Source organism: Vulpes vulpes, chromosome 9 (assembly GCF_048418805.1).
Source record: "Vulpes vulpes isolate BD-2025 chromosome 9, VulVul3, whole genome shotgun sequence".
Taxonomy (NCBI): Eukaryota; Metazoa; Chordata; class Mammalia; order Carnivora; family Canidae; genus Vulpes; species Vulpes vulpes.
Genome location: NC_132788.1, coordinates 99,129,850 through 99,154,785, shown reverse-complemented (window position 1 = coordinate 99,154,785; position 24,936 = coordinate 99,129,850). Strand labels below are relative to the sequence as shown.

The 24,936-nt window shown below is 48.5% G+C and overlaps 2 protein-coding genes across 3 annotated transcripts in view; both read right to left on the bottom strand.

Moving 5' to 3' along the window:
• Window positions 1-38: 38 nt before the first annotated feature.
• On the bottom strand, window positions 39-19,893 carry SLC35E1 (solute carrier family 35 member E1). The gene is made up of 6 exons (XM_025989791.2): window positions 19,458-19,893; window positions 19,007-19,077; window positions 16,762-16,899; window positions 15,439-15,564; window positions 3,602-3,847; window positions 39-3,157 (listed from the first exon to the last, which is right to left on the bottom strand). Exons 1-6 carry the CDS (start codon window positions 19,876-19,878, stop codon window positions 2,927-2,929), a joined length of 1,233 nt encoding a protein of 410 aa, XP_025845576.2. The 5' UTR covers window positions 19,879-19,893; the 3' UTR covers window positions 39-2,926.
• A 2,220-nt stretch (window positions 19,894-22,113) lies between these two features.
• MED26 (mediator complex subunit 26) overlaps window positions 22,114-24,936 on the bottom strand; it is a 54,153-nt gene continuing 51,330 nt past the window's right edge. For both annotated transcript variants that reach the window (XM_025989707.2, XM_025989708.2), the window contains exon 3: window positions 22,114-24,862. In XM_025989707.2, the coding sequence (XP_025845492.2) occupies window positions 23,210-24,862 (1,653 nt within the window). In that variant the 3' untranslated portion in view covers window positions 22,114-23,209. The remainder of the gene's footprint in view (window positions 24,863-24,936) is intronic.

The following is a 24,936-nucleotide window of genomic DNA, read 5'->3' as shown; positions in this document are numbered from 1 at the left end:
CACTCAGAAAGACCCTGACAAATTAAGACCAATCGTGATTCCCTGGAGACCATCTTTTATTTTTGGTAAATGCCATCAATGAATATAGACACAGTATCATTCCCACAGAAGTTTATAGCATTTAAGTCTTGAAAACAGGTGACAACTGAAAAAAGAATTCACAATTTTCAGTTCCTTTAATAATTTAATATTTTATCCCTTTAAGGCTGTGAGGCCTTAAGGTATCCAGGTCTGGTTATGTCCCAGCAATAATAAAGGGCCTGTTCTATGGTGTATGCCAAATACACAGCAAAATTCAGAAATCCCAAGGGCTTCTTCACTTCAACATATTTGGCTTCTCTCCTTTGTAAAAAGGGTTTGATTTCCCTAGAACGAATGACTTAAAATAAGGTGCTCAAAAAGTCCACACGGAGTCTCAAAATAGTGAATGAACACTATTCAAAAATGCCCTCTGATCCTAAGCTTCCCCTTCTGTAAAATGAAGGAGTTGGGTTTAGTTAGTGTCTCAGGCAAGACCATACCATGGATGGGTAGACAAATTTGCTACCACAAACCCCAGCAGGGAGGAGGGTGAGGGGAACAGAGCTGCGAATGTGCATGTGGGAGTGGGGTGGGGTTGGTGGGCCAGGGCCAAAGTGGCTAGAAAGCTGGCCTTCAGGAGGTCAGTGTCAGCTCTGAACCTTCAAGTCTCAAAAAGTATGTCTTTGTTTTTTGATCTGATGATTTGGTCTAATATGATTGTCTCATTCATTCCAGTGTATGTACTTGGCTGTAGATTTATGTACAGAATTAAATACCCCATTTATTAATTTATAAACCGTAATAAAACGAGTCATTTTCCCTCACTAGCAGATCTTGCATGGGAAAAGGAAAACAAATGAATATACAGATTTTAGCAACATCAGGAATTTCATTAAACCTGAAAAGACATGTAGTTGATTTTTGGAGTTTGGTTATCTGTTCAAGGAGTCTGTTATTTTCATCATAAAGACAACCACTATAATATCTTTGTGCTGCAAAATTCTCCCCATTTGTTGCTATATTCCCCAGTGAGAAAAGTTCAGCTATAGACCGTAGTGCCTCTGGTGGAAGCACTCAGCAAGCTCTTTTCAAATACCTTCAGGATTTCTCCTTCCAGTTTTACACAGCAACTGTCTCAAAACTTGGGGCCAAAATAATAATAAAGCAAATGAACAACACGGGGACCTGAGGCCGGTGGTGGATAAACTCAAGCCAGAAGGGGACCAGGTGACCTCTCCAGGAACAGCCTGTTCATAAGCTGACAAAATAACCAAACCAAGAGTCAATCATATGCTATGGTACCTCCTCTGACAGGAAGATGTCTCTCCCCAGGAGGTAAAGGGTGACCCACTATCCCATCTGCTGCTTGCTCCCAGGTGCCTATTCGACAAGTTAGGCACAGTGCTGAAGGAGGAAGGCAGACATCACCAAAGACCCACCAGTCAAGCCAGAAGTCCTCTCTGAGGGCAGGGTCCTCTTGTGATGCTGGGAGAGACGGAGAGCCTCACCTGAATCTCGGCACACAAGCTATCTGCTGGGGCCATATCATTTTCCTGATCTGTGATTTAGCCAAACCCAAATCGTAGCTTGATGCTTGCCCCTTCTCCCCTTCACCAGGACATGATTCAGATCCTAATACAAACACTGCCAGATCAGGGCATGGAATCAAAAGTGCCGTGGTCTTGTCTGTTACACAAACTACTGAGATGATGTTCTTGATTCATTCCGCTTTCAGCAGCTAGGGCCATTAGAGAGGAGCTTGTAAACACTTCATCACCTCCTACTAATGCTGAAATGTATCAAGACAGGCATCGCCAGTAGGAGCTTTTCTTGTTTTTAAACATTTAAGAACAAGGGTTTTCAGTCCATAAGCCAGTCCTCCCTCATGCGTCCCCCCACCCCCGCCACAGGGAACCAAGGCATAAATATACACAACTACAAAATATTCCCTAGAAAAATGCAAGATCCTCATGAAATTAACATCTCCCCACCAAATATCCTACTAAGTCCTCACAGCAGTGGTGGAAGACTCATCAGAAAAGACACAACAAGTATTACAGAAATAGAGTTTGAAACACTGACATGATTTCCTAATGCTCCTTCTGACAGCCCCGCAGTCACTTCCTCCTCCCTATCCCCAGAGAGGAGAGATACCCTGCTCTGGCAAGGGAAGTGAGTGCACAGGAGACGCAGCTGCCCTCCCTCTGGATCTGGACACAACACCGGCTCTGATGTGCAGGTCAAAGAATTAGGCTTCAGGTATTCAAGGCTTAATTGCAGCTTTTTTTCTCTTTGGGACATTTGCCAGTAGCTGCAAACAGCTATGGGGTAGACCGGAAACTGGGTCTGTCTTTGTTTCTGGAGATGCTTTTAATAAACTCTGGCACTCCTCTGCTCAATGCCTGCCTCAGCCCTTCAGCTATCTGAGCAGCAGAATGGAAGCGGCTAGTTTGTTGCTCTCAAGCACTTTTCCTTACATCCTTTCCTTGGCCCCCAGGAAACCCTCTTGCCTGCTTGGAGGTCTGTATCCACAGCGATCTTGCCCTTCCGGAGAGTTATTTGGAAATATTATCTGGAAAGCAGAACAAGAACTCTCAAATACATGACTCGGGGAATAAGTCCACAAAGAAAGGTTAAAAACCTGGCTAAGATCTCCATACCAACACAGCCCTCAGATGATAGACTCCAGGAAGAAAGGGCTTGGAACACTGGAGCTTGAGGGCAGTGGTCCTTCCTGCGGGGCAGCGTCCTGCTACCCCCAGGGGGCAGGGAAGCCCAGGGTCTGCTGATGGTTATGCACCGTCCCCTTGGCTGGGTTGTACATTCACTGGTTGTCAGAAGTTTCTGGTACTGCTAGGGAGTGGGGGGAGGAGTCACACAATGGTACCGCCCTGCCCTCTAGACTCTACACGTCATAACGGTTCAAACTGTAGGAGTTTGGGTAGCTCTGCCGGCTGTACTGGAAGTGGTCTGTTAAGATGTTGTTGCGGCCATACTGATAGTCCCCATGCTGGGGGAAGAGGATGCCATTGTGGGGTTTTTCCAGGGGGTTCCGATGATGCTCCTTACTGCTCAGGTCCCCTGTTGTGACAGGGAGGAGGTGCTTCCGGGCTTGCTGATTGGCATCGTACTTGGTCTGCAAGGTCAAGAGAGCAATGAGACAGTTGGCTCCTTCCCTAGGGCACGCTCACAGGACAGAAGGGAGCAAGTGGCATCTAAGCAGCCCTTCACAGCTCAGTGAAGCACTGACCCAAGCAGGCCTCAGGCATGGCCGGCCCTCCCTCTTAGCCATCCAGGTTTTTACACTGGACTAAACAGGGCCTTCTCGAGGAGACAATGAAATCCCTGACAAAGCCTCTGTAGACCCAAGAGCCACGGCTGGAGTTGCACAGACCTAGAATCATCTACATGGGGAAAGGAAGACCGAGCCAGGTAGGGCCACACCACCATAAACCAGTCAGTGGCAGGGCTGAAGCCAGAGCCCCAGCCTCTTAGCTCCTGGTAAGGTCCCTTTCCTTCCCCCTCCACCAACTTTTGGTGCCTCCCTAGGCATCAAGGGGGGCCCCCACCCCAGACTCACTTTGTTGTATAGAAAGACCCCCAGGATAGCTGTCATCATGCCCAGGACGTTGGTGCTGGTGACTGGGTTTTGCAGCATGATCAGGGACACTGTGATGACCATGATTCTCTTGGTGGCATTGGCGACAGAGTAGCTCAGAGGGCTGATGAGGTTGAGGATGCTGAAGGCGATGACATTCTGGGCAAAGTTACAGAAGCCACTGACAGCCAGGAGCAGGAGCGTCCAGGGCCACTGGGACACATAGGTCTATAGAGATAGGAAGCAAGAACAGCACTGGGGTCATATGTTGGTCCTGGCAGAAGTGGGGGGAGGGACGCAGAGTGGCCAACTAGGGTCAGTGTTGGCGGGCAGCAGACCCAGTTGTGTGGTATGTAGTAACATGTGCTTCATATGCACCTCTGACAGGACACTCTGCATGCACAACACAACGACAAATAATTAGTTTCATTCCTACTGAGGATGGAGAGGCTCCCAAGACACCAAGCCAGGTGCCCAAAGGGTGTAGAGCATGATGGGAATTGAAGCTTCCCTCGTCCCTGACAGTGAACAGTGGGAGCCCTGCGATTACCAGAGCAAGATCTTACTGGACACTGTCTCAGTCCAATCAAACTGCTATAACAAAATACCACAGACTGGGGTGGGGGATGCTTATAACAATAGATATTTATTTCTCACAGTTCTGGAAGCTGGGAAATCCAAGATCAAGGAGACCCAGTGTCTGGTGTGAGCTTCCCGGTTCATAGAGGGTCTGCTCAATGTGCCCTCATGTGGTGGGAGGAGTGAGAGAGCTCGCTGGGGTCTCATTTTATAAGGACACCAGTCTTCTTATACAAGGGCTCCACCGATAGGGCCTCCCAAAGGACCCCCCCCTTTTTAAAAAAGATTCTATTTATTCATTCATGAGACAGAGAGAGAGAAGCAGAGACACAGGCAGAAAGAGAAGCACGATCCCGGCAGGGAGCCTGATGCGAGACTTGATCCCAGGACCCCAGGATCATGACCTGAGCCAGAGGCAGACACTCAACCACTGAGCCACCCAGGTGCCCCACCTCCTAATACCATCATCTTGGCGGGGGGGGGGGGGGGGGGGGGGGGGGCGGGGGGAGAGGGTTTCAACAGAAATTTGGGCAGAGGGAACACAAACATTCAGACTGTAGCAGACACAATGCATTCTATAGGATGGGGAGGCCCTGGGAAGGCAGCCCTGGAGAAAGCAAAGAACCTAGCAATACAAGAACCCCAGGCTAGGAGCCAGAAGCCCTGGGTCTGCCCTGTCCTTGGGAGATTCCCTACCCAGTCCACTTGACCCTTTAAGTCACACTCTCTTCCTCTGTGCAACAGAAGAGACTGATCCTTGTGAGCCCACACAATGCTGCTGCTGTGAAGATCAAAGGGATCACGCTGTGAAAGTGCTTTAAAACAACCCCAAGCCAAAAACAAGTTATCAGAAATTTGGTAACCATCTGACCCTCACCAGAATGAGGCACTCTGATTAAGGGGGCCGAGAAGCTAAGAACCCACAACTAGCAGACATCTGGACCACAGAACCACCCACTCTCTGCCCCACCTTCGAGAGTCTGGGCTGATCCCAGAACAGGCAGCAGGCAACAATCAGGTGGCTGCTGCCCTGGCCAGAGGGCTGGGGATGCCCAGCACTGAACATTTATGGACATCTATTCAGGGCTGCAGCCACACTCCCATGCCTCCCCACCTCCCCCAGGCCCACCTCGGTACCAGTCCTGGGGAACCAGAGGGAACCAAGAGGCTGTTTCAGGGCAGAGCTGCCAGGACAGTGGAATGACCTCAGGAGACAGTACTCTGGACATGGACATCTGAGCATACAGCAGTCTCAACACCCAGTGTGGCTCAAAGGAGCAAAGCCACAGCTGCTTGGCAGCACCTGCTCTCTGCATCCCAATTCTCAGGCTGCATTGGCACTGGTCACAGGACACAGCTGGGTCCCCCAGGAATGGTGGCATTTAGTGGCCCTGCCAGGATGGGAGCTGAAAGTCTTCGAATGGCTGCCTGATTTCATCTCCACCACCCTTTGAGAGGGAGGGATCATGAGGTCCTCTCAAAGGAGAGCAGGATACACTTAGATGACCTGCTCAAGGTCACCCCGACTTTTGCCTCTAGTTGGTATAACAGCCTCTGTAAGGCATGTAAGCCCACCAGCATGCTTTTGTGGTGAGCTGGCGTGTTCTTTCAGGAGTCCTTCCCTGAGGTCACCAATAGGGACTCAGGAGCTATTTTTACAAGCCAGCCAGCTTGCATAGATACCTTTCAGGAAAAAAACTCAGCAAATCCAGCTTTTTAAAAAAATTTACTTACAATGAAGTCAGCTGACATGCAATAAAGTCAAATGTGTCTTCCTCACAGTGCACAGTTCCATGTGTTTTAACACCTGCACCAACATGTAGCCAACACCACAATCAGGATTCAGAACCGCTCCATCACCCCAAAACACTCTCCTAGACTTCTTTGTATGAATCCCCTCCCCTAATCCAGGCAACTACTGTTCTCCTTCACTCTAGATTTGTCGTTTTTTTGTTTGTTTTTTTTTTTTAATTTTAAGTAGGTTCCACGCCCAGTGTGGAGCCCAGCATGAAGCCTGAACTCCTGACCCAGAGACCAAGAACTGAGCTGAGATCAAGAAACGCTTAACCAACTGAGCCACCCAGGTGCTCCTAGGTTTGTCTTTTAGAGTTTGTCCTATAGGTGGAATGATACAGAATGGAAACTTCTCAGACAGGCTTCACTCAGCAATGCCGCTGCCATCCATCCAAGTTGTCCTAAGGAAAAGTTGGTGATGTTTTTTATTGCCAAGTAATGTTTCATTTTATGAATGTACCAAAGTTCTGGGTTTTTTTAGTCCACTCACTTGTTAAAGGATACTTGGGTTGTGTCCAATTTTTGGTGGTCATGAGGTCATGAGTAGAGCTGCTATGAACATTTGTGTGCAGGCTTTTGTGGGAACCTGAGTTTCATTTCTCTAAAATTAACACACATGGGATGCCTGGGTGGCTCAGCGGTTGAGCGTCTGCCTTTGGCTCAGGGCGTGATCCCGGAGTCCCGGGATTGAATCCCACATCGGGCTCTCTGCATGGAGCCTGCATCTCCCTCTGCCTATGTCTCTGCCTCTCCCGTGAATAAATAAAATATTTAAAAAAAAATTAACACAGAAGTGAGATTGCTGGGTCATATGGTGAGTGTTGTTTAACTTCAGAAGAAACTCCCAAATGTTTTCTAGGTTGGTTGTACCATTTTGTGTTCCCTCCAACAATACATAAGAATTCTAGCTATGCTGTATCCTTGACGTAGTATTTTTTTTTATTGTAGCTATTTTAATAGGTATGAAATGGTATCTTATCATGCTTTTGTTTCTCTCTAGTGACTAATGATGTTGAACTTACCTTACCTGCCTATTTATATGCCATCTTGACATCCTCAATGGGAAACAGTCTGTTCAAATCTTTTGCCTATTTTTAAGCAAGTTGTTTTCTTAACTCTCGAGTTTTAAGGGTTCTTTATGTATTCAGAACACAAGGCCTCTATTGTTTGCAAGCATTTTCTCCCAGTTGGTAACCTGTCTTTCCCTTCATTTAATAGTGTCTTGGGGATCCCTGGGTGGCTCAGCGGTTTAGCACCTGCCTTTGGCCCAGGGCATGATCCTGGAGTCCCGGGATGGAGTCCCACATCAGGCTCCCCGCATGGAGCCTGCTTCTGCCTCTCTCTCTCTCTCTCTATGTCTATCATGAATAAATAAAATCTTTAAAAAAAAAAGTGTCCTCACAGAGCAAAAGTTTTAAATTTTGATGAAACTCAATTTACCAATTTTTTCTATATGGACTTCACTTTTGGTGTAATGTCTAAGAACTAATTCCAAGTCATGAAGTTTTTTCTCTGGTTTTCTTCCCTAAAGGTTATCATTTTAGTTTGTCTTTTTTCTTAAGACACACCAGACACACCTCCACACCAGTGTGGGGCCCAATGTGAGTCTTGAACTTACCACCCTGAGATCAAGACCTGAGCTGAGATCCAGAGTTGGGACGCTCAACCTACTGAGCCACCCAAGAGCCCCTATCATTTTTGCTCTTACATTTAAGTGTAGAATGCATTATGAGTTATGAGTTAACTTTTGTATAATGTGTGAAGTCTAAGTCAAGGCTGAGATTTTTACACATTGATGTCTAATTGTTCCAACACCATTTGTTACAGAGACTTCACTTTTCCCTTTTATTCTCTATCAAAAGTCAATTACTCAAATTTGTGTGTTTAGTTTCACACTATTCTGCTCCACTGATTCATGTCTCTTTGCCTTCACCAGTATGTTCCTTTATACAAAGTCTTAAAATAAAGTAAGATGATTCCTCCTAGTTTATTCTTTCCCAGACTAATTTTGACTACTGTAGTTCTTTTATCTAAGTAAATTTCCCAATCAGCTTTTCTGTGTTAAAAAAAAAGTAGTATCTATCTGTCTATCTACACACACACACACACACACACACACACACACACACACAGATATAAGGCAGACCTTGGTGATATTGCAGGTTTGGTCCCAGACCACTGCAATAAAGGAAATATTGCAATAAAGCAAGTCAAGTGAATTTTTTTCTCAGTGCATGTATGGGTTATGTTTACACTACACCACTGTCTATTAAATGCACAATAGCATCTGGTCTTAAAAAATATGTGAGCCTGGGCAGCCCCGGTGGCTCGGCGATTTAGCGCCGCCTTCAGCCCGGGGCATGATCCTAGAGACCCCGATCGAGAGTCCCACGCTGGGCTCCCTGCATGGAGCCTGCTTCTTCCTCTGCCTGTGTCTCTGCCCCTCTCTCTCTGTCTGTCTGTCATGAATAAATAAATAAATAATCTTTAAAAAAAAGTGTGCGTGCCTGAAATGTACAAAACTTTAATACTTAAATGCTAACCATCATCTGAGCTTTCAGTGAGTCATAATCACTGATCACAGATCGCCATAACAAATATAATAATTTAAAAGTTTGACAGATTACAAGTATTACTAAAATGAAACACAGACACACAGTGAGCAAATGCTGTTTGGAAAATGGCACCAATAGACTTCCCTGATGCAGGGTTGACACAGACCTTCAATTTGTAAGAAATGTATTATCTGTGAAGTGTGATAAAGCTAAGCACAATAAAACAAGGTATGCCTGTATAGATTAATGTACCTCAATTTTTTTTCATCATCACCTTTTCCAAGGGGAAAAATTTTCAAGTTAAAATTCAAGCAATTATTTATAATTAAGAATAAGATCTTGTGGGACACCCAGGCGGCTCAGTGGTTGAGCACCTGCCTTTGGCCCAGGGCGTGATCCTGGAGTCGCAGGATCGAGTCTGGCATCGGGCTCCCAGCATGGAGCCTGCTTCTCCCTCTGCCTGTGTCTCTGCCTCTCTCTCTGTGTCTTTCATGAATAAATAAATAAAATCTTAAAAAAAATAAAAGTAAGATCTTGTTGGTTAGAATTTTATTTCATTTCAAATCTATTTCATTTCTTTTTCTTGTCCTATGGCACTGGCCAGGATGTCAAGTATGATGTGGAATAGGCATGTTGAGAGTGAACATCCTGAACTTATTCCTGTTTTTAGCAGGAATACCTTTGATCAGGCTGAGGGAGCTTCCTTCTATTTCCAGTTTGTTGACTTTGTTTTTTTCATGAATGGTGTTGGATTTTGTCAAATGCCTTTCCTTGTCAGTTGATATGAATGCGATTTTTCTTTGTTAGACTGTTATAGATTACATTTTCAAATATTGAATGTCTTGCATTCTTAATTTAAATCCCATTTTGTCATAGTGATGTTTTTTATATATTGCTAGTATTTTGTTAACAACTTTTGCATAATTGTCCACGATGCAACCATACTGGTTTTGTTATATGTCCCAAAGTGTTCGCTTGTCTTCTGTTTTCTAGAGGAGACTGTATAGAATTGGTATTTATTTTTCCTTAAGTGTTTGGTAGAATCTGCCAGTGAAATCATCTGGACCTAATGATTTCTATTAGAAGGTTTTAAACTATGAATTCAATTTCCTTAATAGCTATGGGACTATTTAGATTATCTATTTCATCTTGGGTGGGTGAGTTTTTGTAGTTTACGGTTTATGAAGAATTGGTCTTTTCATCTATGTTGATGAATTTATGTATATAGAGTTGTCAGTATTATTCTTACTACTTTAGTATCTGCGAGGTCTATAGTGATACCCCCCCCCCCATTCCTGATATTTGTGATGTCATCTTTTTTTCTTCTGTCAGTTTTGCTTCAGTCGAAAATATTTTCTATTTCCTTTGAGGCTTCCTCTTTGGCCCATGGATTATTTAGAAATATGTTGTTTAATTTCTAAATGTTTGGAGATTTTCCTATTACCTCTCAGTTACTGTGGTCAGAGAATACTCTTAGTATGTTTTCAGATCTTTTATTAAACTTTGTTTTTATGGCACAGAATATGGTCTATCTTGGTGAATGTTCCATGAATACCTGAAAAGAATGACTATTATGCTTATTGTTGGTAGGATGGTCTATAAATGTCAATGAAATAGATATCCAGCTGGTTGACGATATTATTCAGTTCTTTATTCTTGCTAATTTTTTATAGTTCTATTGGTTCTGGAGATTCTATATTTGCTAGATATAAAATTATGTGTTGATAGTTTCAGTATTCTAAAAATGTTATTTCACCTCTTTCTGGTATTCATGATTTCTTTCTTTCCTTTTTTTTTTTTTTTTTTAAGATTTTATTTATTTATTCATGAGAGAGAGAGAGAGAGAGAGGCAGAGACACAGGCAGAGGGAGAAGCAGGCTCCAAGCAGGGAGCCTGATGTGGGACTCGATCCCAGGTCTCCAGGATCACGCCCTAGGCTGAAGGCAGTGCTAAACCGCTGAGCCACCCGAGCTGCCCTCTTTCTTTCCTTTTAAAGATTTATTCATTTATTGCAGAGAGAGAGAGAGAAAGAGAGCGAGAGTGTGCAAAGGTGGCAAGGGGCAGGGGGAGAAACAGAGGGAGGGAGAATCCTGAAATGGACTCCCCGCTGAGTGCAGAGCCCAACACAGGGCTCAATCCCAGGACCCTGAGATCACGTGAGTTCAGGTGAGATCACGACCTGAGCTGAGGCCAAGAGTTGGCCACCCAACCAACTGCACCACCCAGGTGCTCCTGGTGTTCATGGTTTCTAATGAGAAATCCAGTCACTCAAATTGCTGTTCCATAATTACTGCACATTTTTCTCTGGCTACGTCTAGATTTTTTGCTTGTTTGTGTTTTAATATTTTTTCTCTCTGTGGGTCACAGAGGATAATTTTTCTTTATCTATTTTCAAGTTATTGACTCTTTCCTCCGTCATCTCCATTCTACTATTGAGTCCATCTGGTGAGTTTTTAAGTTGCTGTTTCTAAATTTCCAAAATTTTCATTTGTTTCTCCTATCTTCCATTCTTCCCATTTGTTTCAGGAGTATTTACCCTTACTTCCTGGGACATGATTATAATCGTTGCTTTGAAGTCTTTGCTCAAGGGGCACCTACCTGGGTGGCTCAGTTGGTTAAGCATCTGCCTTTGGCTCAGGTCTTGATCTCAGGGTCCTGGGCAATCTGCTCAGCAGGGAGCCTGCTTCTCCCTCTTCGTCTGCCCCTCCCCACTGCTCCTGCTCTCTCTCAAATGAATAAATAAAATCTTTTAAAAAGGTAAAGTCTTTGTTCAATAATTCCAACATCTGTGTCATGTAAGTGTTGGCATCTGTTAACTATCTTTTCCTATAAGACTTAAAATTTCGTGGTTCTTCATATGCCAAGTAATTTTGGATTATACCATGGACATTTAGAATATTATAAGACCATAAGTCTTATTTAAATCCTATACGGAATGTTGATATTTTGTTTTAGCAGATTTGGTTGGATTTAGGCTACAAGCTTGACCAGCCTTCTGTGGGCTGTGGTTCTAATGTGAGTCTGTTTTCAAAGCCTTTCCAGTGGTATGTGGCTCCATCCTGAGTGTGCACTACCGAGTGGTCAGGCTGGGATCGGGGCAGTAGTCTATCCCATAGTTCAGTTTCTGAGTCTTTGCTATGCTATTAGGATCAGATCCTTACATGTGCAGCTCAGGGGTGAGCCTAGGATTTCATGGTATTTTATGAGGTCACTTTCCCAAGTTCTTCCCTCTCCATGAACTCCTTGGTACTTGTTATTTCCTAGGGTTCCCCTTTTCAGTCCTCTAATCAGAGAGCTGGGGCTTAATGACCTCACTCTGCTTTGTTTTTTTTGGCAACTGCACCTCCACTTGGGACCAAGCAGTGGGCAGATAAAAAGAGAAAAATTTACACAATGACAGTTAATCCTACTCTGACTGCAGAGGGTGGTTGCCCTCGTGTGGGACTCTGCTGCCACTACCACCACGGATTGGCAGGGGCCTGAGACCCAAGAGAACCAAAAAACAAAAATAATAGAAATCCCCAGCAGGGAATTTCCCTCTGAGCATCAGGAATCCCCTTTCCCATTCCATGATCCAGAAGGAGAGGGCTTCTTGCTCTGTTCTTACCCAGTGCCTACTTCTGCATTTTGGGCTGCCTCAAGCCCAGGCTATAGATACAGGTGGCAAAAGAGAGGCAAACTGACTGCTGACTAAGCAGTAGACTGAAATCTGGTCTTCAACCCCAGCCTGTCCACTGCCCTTTACTTTCCAGTTCTCAAACAGCTGCTTCATTCATCCTGTCCAAACTTTACAATGGGGCAGCCTGCTTCAGAGTCTGGTGATCCCCACCTGGCTTCAGCCAGGCTGTCAGCAGTGGGGCTGCCCATATGCAGGAACTACCCATTGTAGCCTTTGGTTCTTGGTAATGTGGTAAGTGGCAGACTCCAGGGCATGTTCTCCAATCTGATCCTTCTTCCTACCACTATAAACCACAGGACTGGGACAGAACTAAATCACCTGACATCTATGGGAGACATAGGGCAGAGAGGAGGAGCCCAGATAGGTGGGAACACTGCCTTCAGACTGCAGCACTATCAAATACTGTGTGCTGCTAGAGCAACTACTAGAGCATACAAGGTACCCCATCAAGGTAAAAAATACATATGGCCTCAAGAAGGGAAACAGGGGATGCCTGGGTGGCTCAGTGGTTGAGTGTCTTTGGCTCAGGTCATGATCCTGGGATCCTGGGATCAAGTCCTGCATCAGGCTCCCCAAAGGGGCCCTGCCTCTCTCTCTGTGTCTCTCATGAATAAATTAAAATCTTAAGAAAAAAAAAAAAAGAAAAGAAAAAAAGAAACAGGTAATTAAAGGTATTCCAAAAAAGGTAATCACTAGAATAAAACTAAAAGTCCCTGAACACAAATAAAAACAAAGTAACCAGAGCAAAACCTGTAAGTACATATTTGTATGCATGTATTCATATAGACACCAAAGAGTTGTAACATAGGCCAGAATAAGAGAATTGACACCAAACCTATCAGCAATATTTTGCAGCCAATAAAAAGAATGAGAAAGACCTAAATATGTCAGTAGTAAGTGATTCCCCAGAACATATCATTGAGTGAAAATAGCAAGGTGCTCTTTTCTATCTATAAAGTCACTTTCTGTGTAAGGAGGAGAAAGGTAGGTATACAGATTTGCTTATATTTGTCAAAAGCAACACTGAAAAGGTAAACCAACTGCATAAAAATAACTAACAACCTGTGGGGGAAGGACAAGAATGGGGGGGAGGTGACGGACTGAAATCAGATTTGGAATAAACTTTCTCATATCATCTGGCTTTGGAAATACAAAAGTCTGACAAATTCAGTGTGGAAAAAGAAAAGCAATGCCTAAAAATGGAAAACAAATGGAAGCAGATGAACCCAACTGGGCAAGCTAATGATACAAGCACATTGTAAAAATTACTTCTGTTGCTCTTAGAACACAACATTCCATAGGCGCCTTGGGGGCACAGTTAAGCATCTGACTCTGGGTTTCAGCTTAGGTCATGATCTCAGGGTCCCGGGACTGTGCTCCATGTCAGGTTGTGTGTTCAGTGTAGAGTCTACTTGGGATTCTCCCTCTCTCCCTGCCCCTCTTCCTGCTTCTGCTCTCTCCAAAATTAAAAAAAATAAAAAATAAAAAAGAACACAGCATTCCAATTGTACATCTTTAATGGAACGTGTCCTACGGACAAACAGAGCAGCAAAGAAAGCTTAAACTTCTCTCAGTATTCTACCTGCAGTTGTTCTGTGGGGATTCTCGCTCTGCAGCGATAATGTGTGTGTAGTAGAGTCTCATACATGAATAACTGGGGTGCGATAAGCAAAGAACAAACATTGCAAGGAACCAAGTGTACCAGAAAAGATATAAATTTAAAAATCACAGCACTTATAAATTCCATAATGTTAAATCAGAATTGCAGTAAGTTGGTATGAACCCTCCCCTCTGCCCCAAGAGGACCTTCCTAACTTGTCACTGCAAAGACTCAAAAGCAAAGACAACCTCACGGTGGTGAGCACACACAGCACTCAGACTGTGTCTCTAAACCATACTCTCTATTACAAGCAACCCAGGTTCCTGAAGGAGTGGCTGACTGCAGGCCAGGGACAGGAGACGTGCAAGAGGAGAAAAACATACATTCTGCTGGGCCCAAAAGCTGCTGAAGGCTGACCTGTGCTGTCGGAAGGACAGAGAGCCCATGGGAAGGACTCCGTTGCCCTGGACAGGATAATCTGATTATGAAGAGGAAGTGTGCAACTGACATAGGAGTCCACAATGATATTGAAAAAAAAAAAAAGAAGGCCCTTCCTTCACTACCCCAACCCTACCCCCCTGCCAACTCACTGGTTAACATTTGCAGTAAGCTAGAACTCTTCTCTGAAAATTGCTAATTGAAAAAAAAAGGAGAAGCACTGACCATTTGTGTACTTCAAGGTAACAACTATTCCTGGTCGATGATGGAATGCTCTTTGCAGAAAAATTACAGCTAATCAATATGGACAGGAAGTTAGAATAGAGCCAGTCTCCTCAGCTAGAGACTGAAGATAATGGGCACTATGTCTACAGGTAACGATAAAGATTAAAGACCAATGTCAAGGGGATCCCTGGGTGACGCAGCGGTTTGGCGCCTGCCTTTGGCCCAGGGCGCGATCCTGGAGACCCGGGATCGAATCCCACATCAGGCTCCCGGTGCATGGAGCCTGCTTCTCCCTCCGCCTGTGTCTCTGCCTCTCTCTCTCTCTCTATGACTATCATAAAATAAATAAATAAATAAATAAATAAATAAATAAATAAATAAATAAATAAATAAAAATAAAGACCAATGTCAAGAACCTCATCACACGTCATTAAGTCCTAATACACATTTGCTCCTCTAACACACGCTTGGAAAAACCATGCCCACCTTTTCCTTATCACTGTCACCTGCGTGTCTAGTGCATTGTCTGGAGGCTGGCCCTGCAGGTGGTGGGCAGATTCTCTTTACTGTGCTCAGAGAGCTATGGGTGCCTCCACAGTACATGGGAATATGGACAGAAATGACACTGACAAAGGAATCCAGCAATGCAAGTGTAGTTTTAACAAGTCAGAGATCTGAACCAGGCTGTCGAGACAAGAGAGTAGCCCATGCTGGCACTTTTTTCTTCCTGATGCCACTGGCTCAAATGCAGCAGCTGTTGACACCTGAGATCTAGCCCGCTGGAGGAGGAAATGCAAAGGAAGCCAACTTCCTCGACTACACAAAAAAATGAGTCATGACAAAGCTGAATGTTAAGAGGGCTGGCTGTCAGGGGCCCCAAATGTCAACAAAGCAACTACTCTGGAACTATTCAAGAAAAGGGTGTTGTTCACTGCACTGGCCAACTCACCAGGTCACTGCTGACCAGGAAAGCTGAAAGGTCCACCAGAACCCACGTGGGAATCATAAAGAAGACAGCATGACAGCCCAAGATGTTCAGCAACCGGAGATGGTGGATCCGTGAATCTCTCAAAACCTAAAGAGAGAAAAACATTTTAAAAAGCCAAATTAAAAAAAAAAAAAAAGCCAAATGAGGGGATCCCTGGGTGGCTCAGCGGTTTAGCGCCTGCCTTTGGCCCAGGGCGTGATCCTGGAGTCCCGGGATCGAGTCCCAAGTCAGGCTCCCGGCATGGAGCCTGCTTCTCCCTCCTCCTGTGTCTCTGCCTCTCTCTCTCTATGTCTATCATAAAATAAATAAATAAAACTTAAAAAAAAAAAAAGCCAAATGAAACTCTAAGTGGCAAGAAGGGCTCCGGTTACCCAGGTCCCAAACACAGTGACTGTACATTAGCCCCTGACATCTGACCTTGACCACCAAACCTATGAGTGCACCTGCAATGAGACAAAAATGCCCCCAAACAAATATGAAGGACTGAGAAATAGGAAAACAAAACAAAACAAAAACCCAACAACACTCAGTACTGGTGAAGCTGCAGTGAAACACGCACTCTGAAATCTTGCTGGTTTATGTCTAAATTGGCATACAGTGGTTCTAGAATACAACCAGGCAAAGTATACCAGGAGCCATAAATATCTCATATACTCTGACCCAAGAATGGTAAGCCTTTGTAAGGAAATAACTTGCAGACAGAATAATGTTATGCACAGAGATGTTCATTACTGTGTTACTTATGATGAAGAGTTGGAAATAGCCTGCATTTGCAGTAGGGAAATTGACTACATGAACTGTGGTGCCAGAAAAGAGTATATTACAGGATTTATAGCAATATTTTTTAATGATATGGGAGAATGTTATAATAAATGAGCAAAGCAAAAATTTGAAATGAATCTATAATATTGCAATTCTAAAAACTGTACAGAAAAGCCCCCTAGCATTAATAGTTCTCTTCAGGAACAGTACTGTGACTTTTTCTCAGAGTGGAAACCCCCCAGACAGGGGGCAGTTCTTTACTGATTACTCATCTCCAGCACCCACTAAGTTTTCTGAGTTTTGGCAGGGCAGGGGGGGCTTTTCTATTGTTTTCACATTGAGCATATGCTAATTTTATTATAGGTAACAAACTCTTCAAGAAAAAATGAAACAAATACAAAACCAGTAGAAGGGCAACAGGATTTTTTTCTTGTTCCAACACCACAGAAATCCCTACTTGACCACTTTTTTACCTGTACCACCCCCAAATCATCAGGCATATCCCAGATGGTGCCCAAATACCTTTTTGGAGAAAATATTCTGAAGCGAGAAGCACAGTGTGGCAGCAAGGGCACTGATGAGCCCCCACATGTCGAATGACAACTCGGTGACGGTGGCCAGCAGAACGCCGCTGATGATGGGGATGAGTGACAAGTATACCTGCAGGAGGAGGGCAGGAAGGGCTGATGGCCAGAGTTGAGCTAGGCTGCCCAATACAGATGCCTGGAGGAAAGCCTCAGCTGCTCTCCCCTCCCTCAGCAAAGGGACTCCACCTACCCCCTGGGCATCAGCATTAGCTATGGCAGTGATGCTGGAGGGGCGAGGAGAGGTATACGGGGCAGAGTACCTGGGCCAGGGCTGTGTCACTGTGTGCAGTTCCAATCTCTATATCATCACTTCTATCAAGAACTGGGGCTGGCCCTACCAGCTCTAACCAGCTGCCACTGCCAACATACCAAGGTGTAAAACCCCAATCCTCCAAAGGCTGGCCAGGTATCTCTGATTTTAGTCTTTTCCAACATGCAGCAGTTACCCTTGGCTGGGACACTCCCTCTACACCTTTTCTGTCTAGAGACCTCCTTCCCCCTCAGGTCTCAGTTCACAGACCAGGAGAACTTTCCCCAGCGCACCTCCCCGCTCCCCGCAAGACCCTGTCAGGTTCCCGGGTGCCTGGGGCTTTCTCCGCCCACTGAAAGGGCCCATCAGCATCCTTGTGCTCTTTTAGGGCAAGTCCTTGTTCACTGCTCTGTCCTGATGCCCAACGCATAGCAGGCATCCAATAAGTGCTGGCTGAGTGAAGAAAGAGTGCTGTGGCATGAGGCTTTCTAGAAGGTCCAGGCTTTCCAAGGCCTAGTGTATGTAATTGTTCTGAGCTCTGGTGGCTAAATGGCTCCAAACTTCCAGGGAAATGGGATCCATTTTTGATATCTAGTTTTTCTGACTCCCAGCTCACCCTCCTCCTACAAAGGACACTGAAGCACTGCAGAAATTTTCGGAGGGAGGGATGTGGGTTTCTTCTCCATCCCTGGAGGATAGAGCAAAGGCTCTGGACTATGGGGCCTGAATTCCGGCTCAGCTACTATTGGCTGTGGGCCTCAGGCACTTGACTCACCCCTTTACATCCCATTTCTTCCCATGTGATCAAGAATGACAATAACCTGCCTTATCTGTCTCCTAGGCTGGGTCCATACATATTGCCTTTATCATTAGTCTTTGCCTAGGCCATTCCTCAGTCCCTCCTCACTGGGTAAGGTGCTGGCTCCTTGCCCAAGCTGGGTACAATGTCCTGTACAACATGGAAACCTGATAAACATGATGTGATACCGAGTGATGAAGCTGCACACCTCCCGGGCAACTCCGACCTGGGGAAAAAAGTCACACCTGACATCACCCTGGGGGCAGGCTACAGAGCACACCCGGGTCCTTGCAGAGAGAAAGCTGGGCTGAACCAAAAAATCAACCAGAGGTGGCCCAATTTCCATAAGCCAATCCAGGGCACAGCCACTCTGGGTTACATAAAATACTGGATGCCAGAAACCAACCATCTAGAAAAGAAGTGCTCTGTCCAGCATGAAATGGATTCCAGCTGGGACAACAGGAGTCCCACTTCCACTTAAGGAACAAGGCTGTCTCTGGCTGAAGCCACAGCTTCTCTCGCCCCAAGCCAGGAAATACCCTGGCTTGGCATCTTGAACAGACTCTGGATTGTGCCCAAAGCATCCTCCTTAGGCAGTCCTAGGCTCTGCATGTTGCTTTCACTTCCCTTCCCAGACACTCACAATTCCTGGTTGTTTTTATTTCGAAGACATTGCTGGATTTTGCCCAAATCAGACTATTTTGACTGGCATCTCACTTCTGACCCCATAAGTCCCTAACCTGACTACTGTCACTTGCCAAGAAGGGAGACTTCATCAGAGTTTCAAAAAGGCGTCAGATGTTCTATCCCTGGTCCCCCTGGAGGGGCATGTGATGGCTGGCCATGATGGGACCAAGTCATTGCCTACCAGCAACCACACGTCGGGAATCAAGACATAAGGGAAGCTGGACCCAAGAGGGGCATCCCCGAGACCACAGAGCAGAGGTAACTCAGGGACGTACATCACTGCCTCCAAAGCAATTACAGAACATTTGCAGTAAAGGGCCACCAGAAGCCTCCAAGCTGACTTCCTGATTTGAGGGGAAGCCAGGAGCCTGGACCACGTCACCAGCTGGGCACCAGCCAGGAAGCCCTTGGGGCCCCCACCTGCCCAGAACCCTCCTGGGTTACCTTGGTGCTCTGCTTCTCCTTCATGATGATCCGGGACAGGAGAACCACCCAGATGGGCATGGTGGCCTTGACTGCAAAGAGAGGCAAGGGGCTCTCAGGGAGCCGCCCCAGTCCCAGAACCCACCCTGGGACCCTGCCCCAACTCCACGAGTGCAACGGGAGGGCTTGGCAGCTCTTCCAACCCCCGCCAGCCTACCTGGGGAGGGGCTGTGGGATTGTGATTTGCCCTGCTCAGCTCCCAGGTCTCTCCTCGGCCACTTCCTTCCCCAAAACCCTTGTGCGAGTCCCTCCCCTGCGAAAAGCCTTGCTGGCTCTCAGCCTTCCTGACACAAGCGGACTTCTCTCTCAGGCCGTCGTCGGGCCACAGCCCGGCCAGCGCACTCCTAGCCAAGCGCCGAGATCCCGGGGGCGCGTCCCGGCCGCCGCCCCCCGGGCCGGCCGCGGCACCCACCGGTGTGCGCGTAGGACACTGGCACCTTCCAAATGCTGACGTGCGCTGACACGGACGCGAAGTATTTGCCGAAGGCGAGCGGCAGCACGTAGCGCGGGTAGAAGCGCGGCGGCAGCAGCGGGCCGGGAGACGGATGTGGGCCGGGCCCGGGGCCCGAGACGGGCGGCGCGGGGGGCACGCGCCAGGCGCGCAGCAGCGGCGGGAGCCCCGCGCACAGCGCCAGGATGTGGCACAGCGACACGGTCACGGGGAACGGGAAGGCGCTGAGGATCACCTTGTTGACCACGTTACCGCCCGCGCTCAGCGCGTACCACAGGAGGCACAGCGCCGCCACCCGCGCGCCCTCGCGCGCCCCGCCGCCGCCGCCGCCCGCCGCTCCCGGGCCCCCCGCGCCCGCGCCCACCGCCGCCGCCGCCGCCATCCTGCCCGAGCGGCCACCTCTTCCCGCCTGTCCGACGGCCCGACGCCGGGCGGGGGCGGGGCCGGGGAGGGGCGGGCGCGCCGGCCAACGCCGCTCCCCATTGGCCGCCGCTGCCTCGCGTCACCGCCTCGCGCCGGCCGACGCGCCGGCCACCACGTAGCGGGCGCAGGCCCCGCCCCTCTGGTGGGCTTCCGGCGGGGGCGGCGCCTGTCGCGGAAGCGGAAGGTGGGGACATGGATCCGATCCTAGCCGGGTTGAGCCGGCGGTGGGTTGGCCCAGGAGACCCTGGAGCCCCGGCTCCCCCTGAGTGTGCAGGCGTGCGAGCGGGCCATTGAGCTCGGGGTCAAACCTCGATGCCCGCGCTACGTCGGCGCCCTCCAACCAGATTCCTGACGAGCGCGCAGCGGGGACACCAAGGAAGAAGGATCAGCCCTTTCTGGAAAAGAAACCAAATTGTGGAAAGCTTCCCATAGGCTCATTTCTTTTCTGCAAAAACAGGGGAGCGACTTCCGTGGCCGACTTCAACAGAAGGGCAAGCCCGGAGCGCCCGGTCTCCGGGAGTGCGTTCTGGGAACCACCACTGCGACGTGTGCTCTGCGGTAGGTATTACCATCTCCATTTCACGGACGGACAGACCGAAGCCCAGAGAAGGGAGGCGACTTGGCCAACTGGGGAGCCGTGGCCATGGTAGCCTGCTCCAGCACCGGTCTCTGGAGCTCTCTGCAGGAGGGAGGAGTGCTTGATGACCAAGGGCAGGGCCGAGCAGCCCCGGACCCCAGTGGAGGAAAACATGGTGTTTTCAGCAAGAGAGTCTTATACGAAAGGACTATTTGTTCCAAAAATTATGTACGACAACTTTTTTTGGGGGGTAGGGGTGGGGGTAGAGGTTTAATGCCCCTTTACAGTGTCCTTACTTGGTAAATTAGAAAGTGGCAACCCACTGATGTCCAAAATGTGAAAAAGGAAAATCTTAACTTTGTGTTCTCAAAAGCAGGCAGCATGTTTATCTGGATATTCAGACACAGACATGGACCCTGCAGGTGGGGGCAGAGAGCAGGGACCTGTCCTAAAGTCCAGGTCTGAGAAAAGGAGGTGCTCCTAAGATGCCAGACTGTACCCTAGGGTCTTCCAGCTATGCTTATGACCCTTTGTCACAGAGTAAGTCACTTATTGGAGACACTCACAGCAGCAGGGCTGGCCCACATTACAGGCACAGTAACTTAGGAAAGTAGTTACTCCATAGCACAAAGGGTTCTACTGACATGCGCCCCCTGACACCCCCCCCCCCAAACTCTTTTAACTTATCCTAACAGCTCCCCGGTAAGCACTTTCATCTTCCAGATAGACATGTGTACAGGAGTGAAGTGATAGTTAGGGCCACACAAACTGATAGATGGCAGGTCCAGAGTTCAACCTCAGCCTGTCCTCAAAGCCACTTCATCCACTGCCCTGATCTAAGGGTGGGTGGGTCCCTGCACTCAAGACAGGTCAGATATTCCTGCTGCTTCTGAAATTGTGGTTCTGTGTTGACTCACTGCTCCTGGACCCCTTGGTTTGCTCTAGGGGACTGTACCTAAGGGGCAGCTGCTTCCTCATCTGTGAAATAAAGTAGTACATCCAACATGACCTATTCTGGAGTGAAAGTTTGAAAACCAAATTCTTAGCTTATGGTTTGAGGGATGGAGGGAGAAGGAAATATTATCACCTTTATAGTCAAGGCAGGAAAGTTATTTTTAAAATATAGCACCTGCCAGTTACTAAGACAGTCCCAGGCCTTCATGGGGACCTAGCAGCCTTGCGGCAGAGCCAAGGGGTACACTGCCAGAAATAGCTCTGGACCATACCCTGTAAGAGCCTGATATTTTGTGGGGTAAAACAAGGTTACCGAGACCTGGGACGTGGAACTTCCTTGGAGGGCTTCTTTCTCTGGGGCAGGTGAGGTCCAGAGGGAGACAGGGTAACATTCCTTCATATGGACTTTCAGTCTCTGTCAATCAAAGCTAACAGGTGACCCCTGAGGTGGGAGAGGCAACCTGGACCCGAATGAGGGAAAGGCCGGCAGAGATCAGTTTTCATGCAGAAGAATAATAGGGCAGGCTTGGCCACCCTGCCCTGTCCACCTCCCTGCAGTCTGGCTATGCAGCCCAAACCTCGGACACGAGGTCCCAGTCTTAGCAAATCCAGAAAGGTTGATTTGACTGTAAAGGACCAGATTAGTAACGATTCTGAGACTGGTTTGTGCAAATGGTTTTTTTTTTTTTTTATTTCCACATTTATATCACAAGGTGTCCACTTACTGGACCAAATAGCAAAGTTGCTCCCTTCTGTGTCCTGAGAACACAGAAGTCTAGGTACTGTACATTCACTAAGGCTCCTTGTTTTTGCAAATCGCTTTTATGACAAATAACCATAAGGCAAACGAATCTAAAGGAATGGTTATGAGTGTTTCCAGCGTACAGACAGGTCTCCTCTTGCCCAACAATACAGCATACACACCAGTAGCACCCGCGGTTACTTTTGTATTTTTTTGGGAGGGGACTCTAGAAAGGTGAAATTCTTGAGATATGTGCAGGAAGGGGAAACTGAAAAAGGAGAAAGAGGAAAATTATTTGGCTGATGGTCAGATGGAAGAGGGGGATAAAATAAACTCCTAGGAAACTTAAATTTTTGCAGCATTTTTTTCAAAACGGGGTTTGAACCGAAACCAGATGAAAATGTGTGGATGCCCATGGAGTGTAGGTCGTATTGGCTGGCCAGCTGGCCCAACTGCTGCCAGCAGCTTGCTGCAGCTGACAAGCTTCTCGTGTCAGGACTGAAGCACTGGCCAGGTGGGGTGCAAACAGAGGCCATGGTGTAGGTCCACCCACTGCCTCAGACACTCAGGGCCAAATTTAAAAAAGGAAAATGCAAATAGATGAGATGCGTGCTTCTGTTGCTGTGTTTAAAGGTAACCTCTCCCCTAGGTTTTCTGTGCCTGCCTGCAACTGAGGTCCCAGCTCACAGGTGCTGGGAAGTGTCCACACCTCTTCCGGGGTGGGGAACTAACGCTTTTTATAGCTGGTTTGCTATAGAGTTCTGAACTCACTTTGCCGGCCTTCCTTCCACACACGGTCCTTCCTTTGCAATTTTGTTAGTAAACTGGTAGCAGCATTTCACAAAAGAAGGAGAATTTTGAGGAAAGAGCACGGAGAGACCTCGAGACTCCCGCCCCCTCCCTCCCGCCCCGGGCCGGACTCCCCGGATTCCCAACCACTGGAGGCAGCCAGGCCCCGGCTGCCCGCCTGCCATGCTAACTGCAAGGTGGGAATGCACTTAGAGGCCGACAGGCTGGTCAGTCCAAGCAGACATAAGGCAGAATGTTCAACCGCCCGTCGTCGCCATGCGGGTCGAGCAATATGCACTGCGTCCAGTCATACCAGTTACCCTGTGTGTCCTGACACCCGTTCACCCCCGGCCACTGGTGGGCCTGGATTCTGTCCAGATCGTCCTGTGTAACCTCTCGATTCAGGCCTGGGAGGTCCGTGGGCGCGCTGTGAGGCACCAGCACATGCGGCTTCCTGGCCCCACGCCTGGTGCTCTCCTCCTGCTTCAGGTACTCAGACATGAAGTGGTGAGCCCCAGGGGTCTGTGCGCCGGACGATGAGAGCAGGCTGCTCTGCCGGCTCAGGTAGGACTGGATGATCTCATTGCGCGACAGCTCCTTCCAGTTCGTCTGTTCAAAAGGGCTCTGGAGGCTGGCCTTGGCCTCGGGCTTGTCCAGCTCTGTCCTGGGCTGCTCTGTGTGCACAGGGCTGTCAGCCCGCACTGGCTCTTTCTGGGTCAGAGGTTTGATCTGTCTGGTCATGGGGTCAAAGGTGAGCTTCCGCTCTTTTAACCGAACAGGCTTGACACCCGCCTCAGCCACCTGCCCATCCAAGTTCACTGTGTAGTCACGAGGCCGGTACCTCTTCTTCTTTTTGCTGTCCGAGCCACCAGATGAGGCAGCATCGCTGTCTGCCTTGGAGGAGTCCGGAGAAAAGCCCGCCCGGGGAAGGATGGGCTCAGCTGGGGGCAGCCCCACCTTGCAACCCTGCCCTGCCAGCCGCTGGTGGCCCTCGGGCTGCTCCAGCCAGCGCACCGGGCTCTCTGCACTGGGTAGCAGCTCGAGCCGCCTCACAGGTGGTGTGGACGGCTGGGCCAGTGGAATCGGTGATGGCACCTGTGTGGCATCAAGCGACTGGGGCCGTGGAGAGGGGCTGGCCATGGAGCCCTTGGGTGTGTATGGGCTCCGCTGCCGGGCAAAAGAGCCCTCGTGCCGTGAGTTCCGGGGACTGAAAGAGCAGCGAGGCGGCCCCTTGGGATGGGGAGGGCCTGGAGTCTCATCCACCCGGTCCAGCTGCTGCAGCACTGCAGCCTTTGTCTGCAAGCAGGGGCCGGGTGGCTTGCCTAGGCCCGGGGAGCTGGTGTGCGGCCGCACGGCATTGACCGGAATCTTGCTGCTGTGCTTGTCGCTCTCGCCGTGCTCCAGGCGGCCGCCCTCAGGGCCCGAGTGCCCACTGCCGTCCAGGGTACCAGGGAAGCCCTCGGGGCTCCCACCGATCCCGTTGGTGGGGAGAGGGGACGAATTGGGTACCAGGGAGTCATGACTGGCTTTGGAGACCTTAGGAGGTGGCCCAGGGTGGCCGAGGTCACGCTGATCTCCGCGGCGCTTGCGGCTGCCCAGCCTGTCCAGCCGCTGCCCAGGCAGCCTCTGGATGTCGTTGCGGTTCTTCAGGTCATGGATGCTCTTAGGCGTGCCAGCCGCCCCCGCCTCCGGCCTGCAGTTATGAGCACCCCCGTTGGCAGAGCCGGTGCCGCCCCCCAGCCCTCGCAGCGCCGCCTCATTCTGGTGCACGGGCTCGATGAGCTTCTGCCAGCTCCGCAGCAGCTTTTTGGCCCGCTTGGCGAGCTCCTCGTTCTTGGTTTTCTTGCGGACGTCGTTGATGAGCTTCCCAAGTCGAGTCTCCTACAACCGGAGAGACAATGACATGTTTTTGGGAAAGAAGTCCCCCATGAAAAGGGAGCTGAGCCAGAAACGGT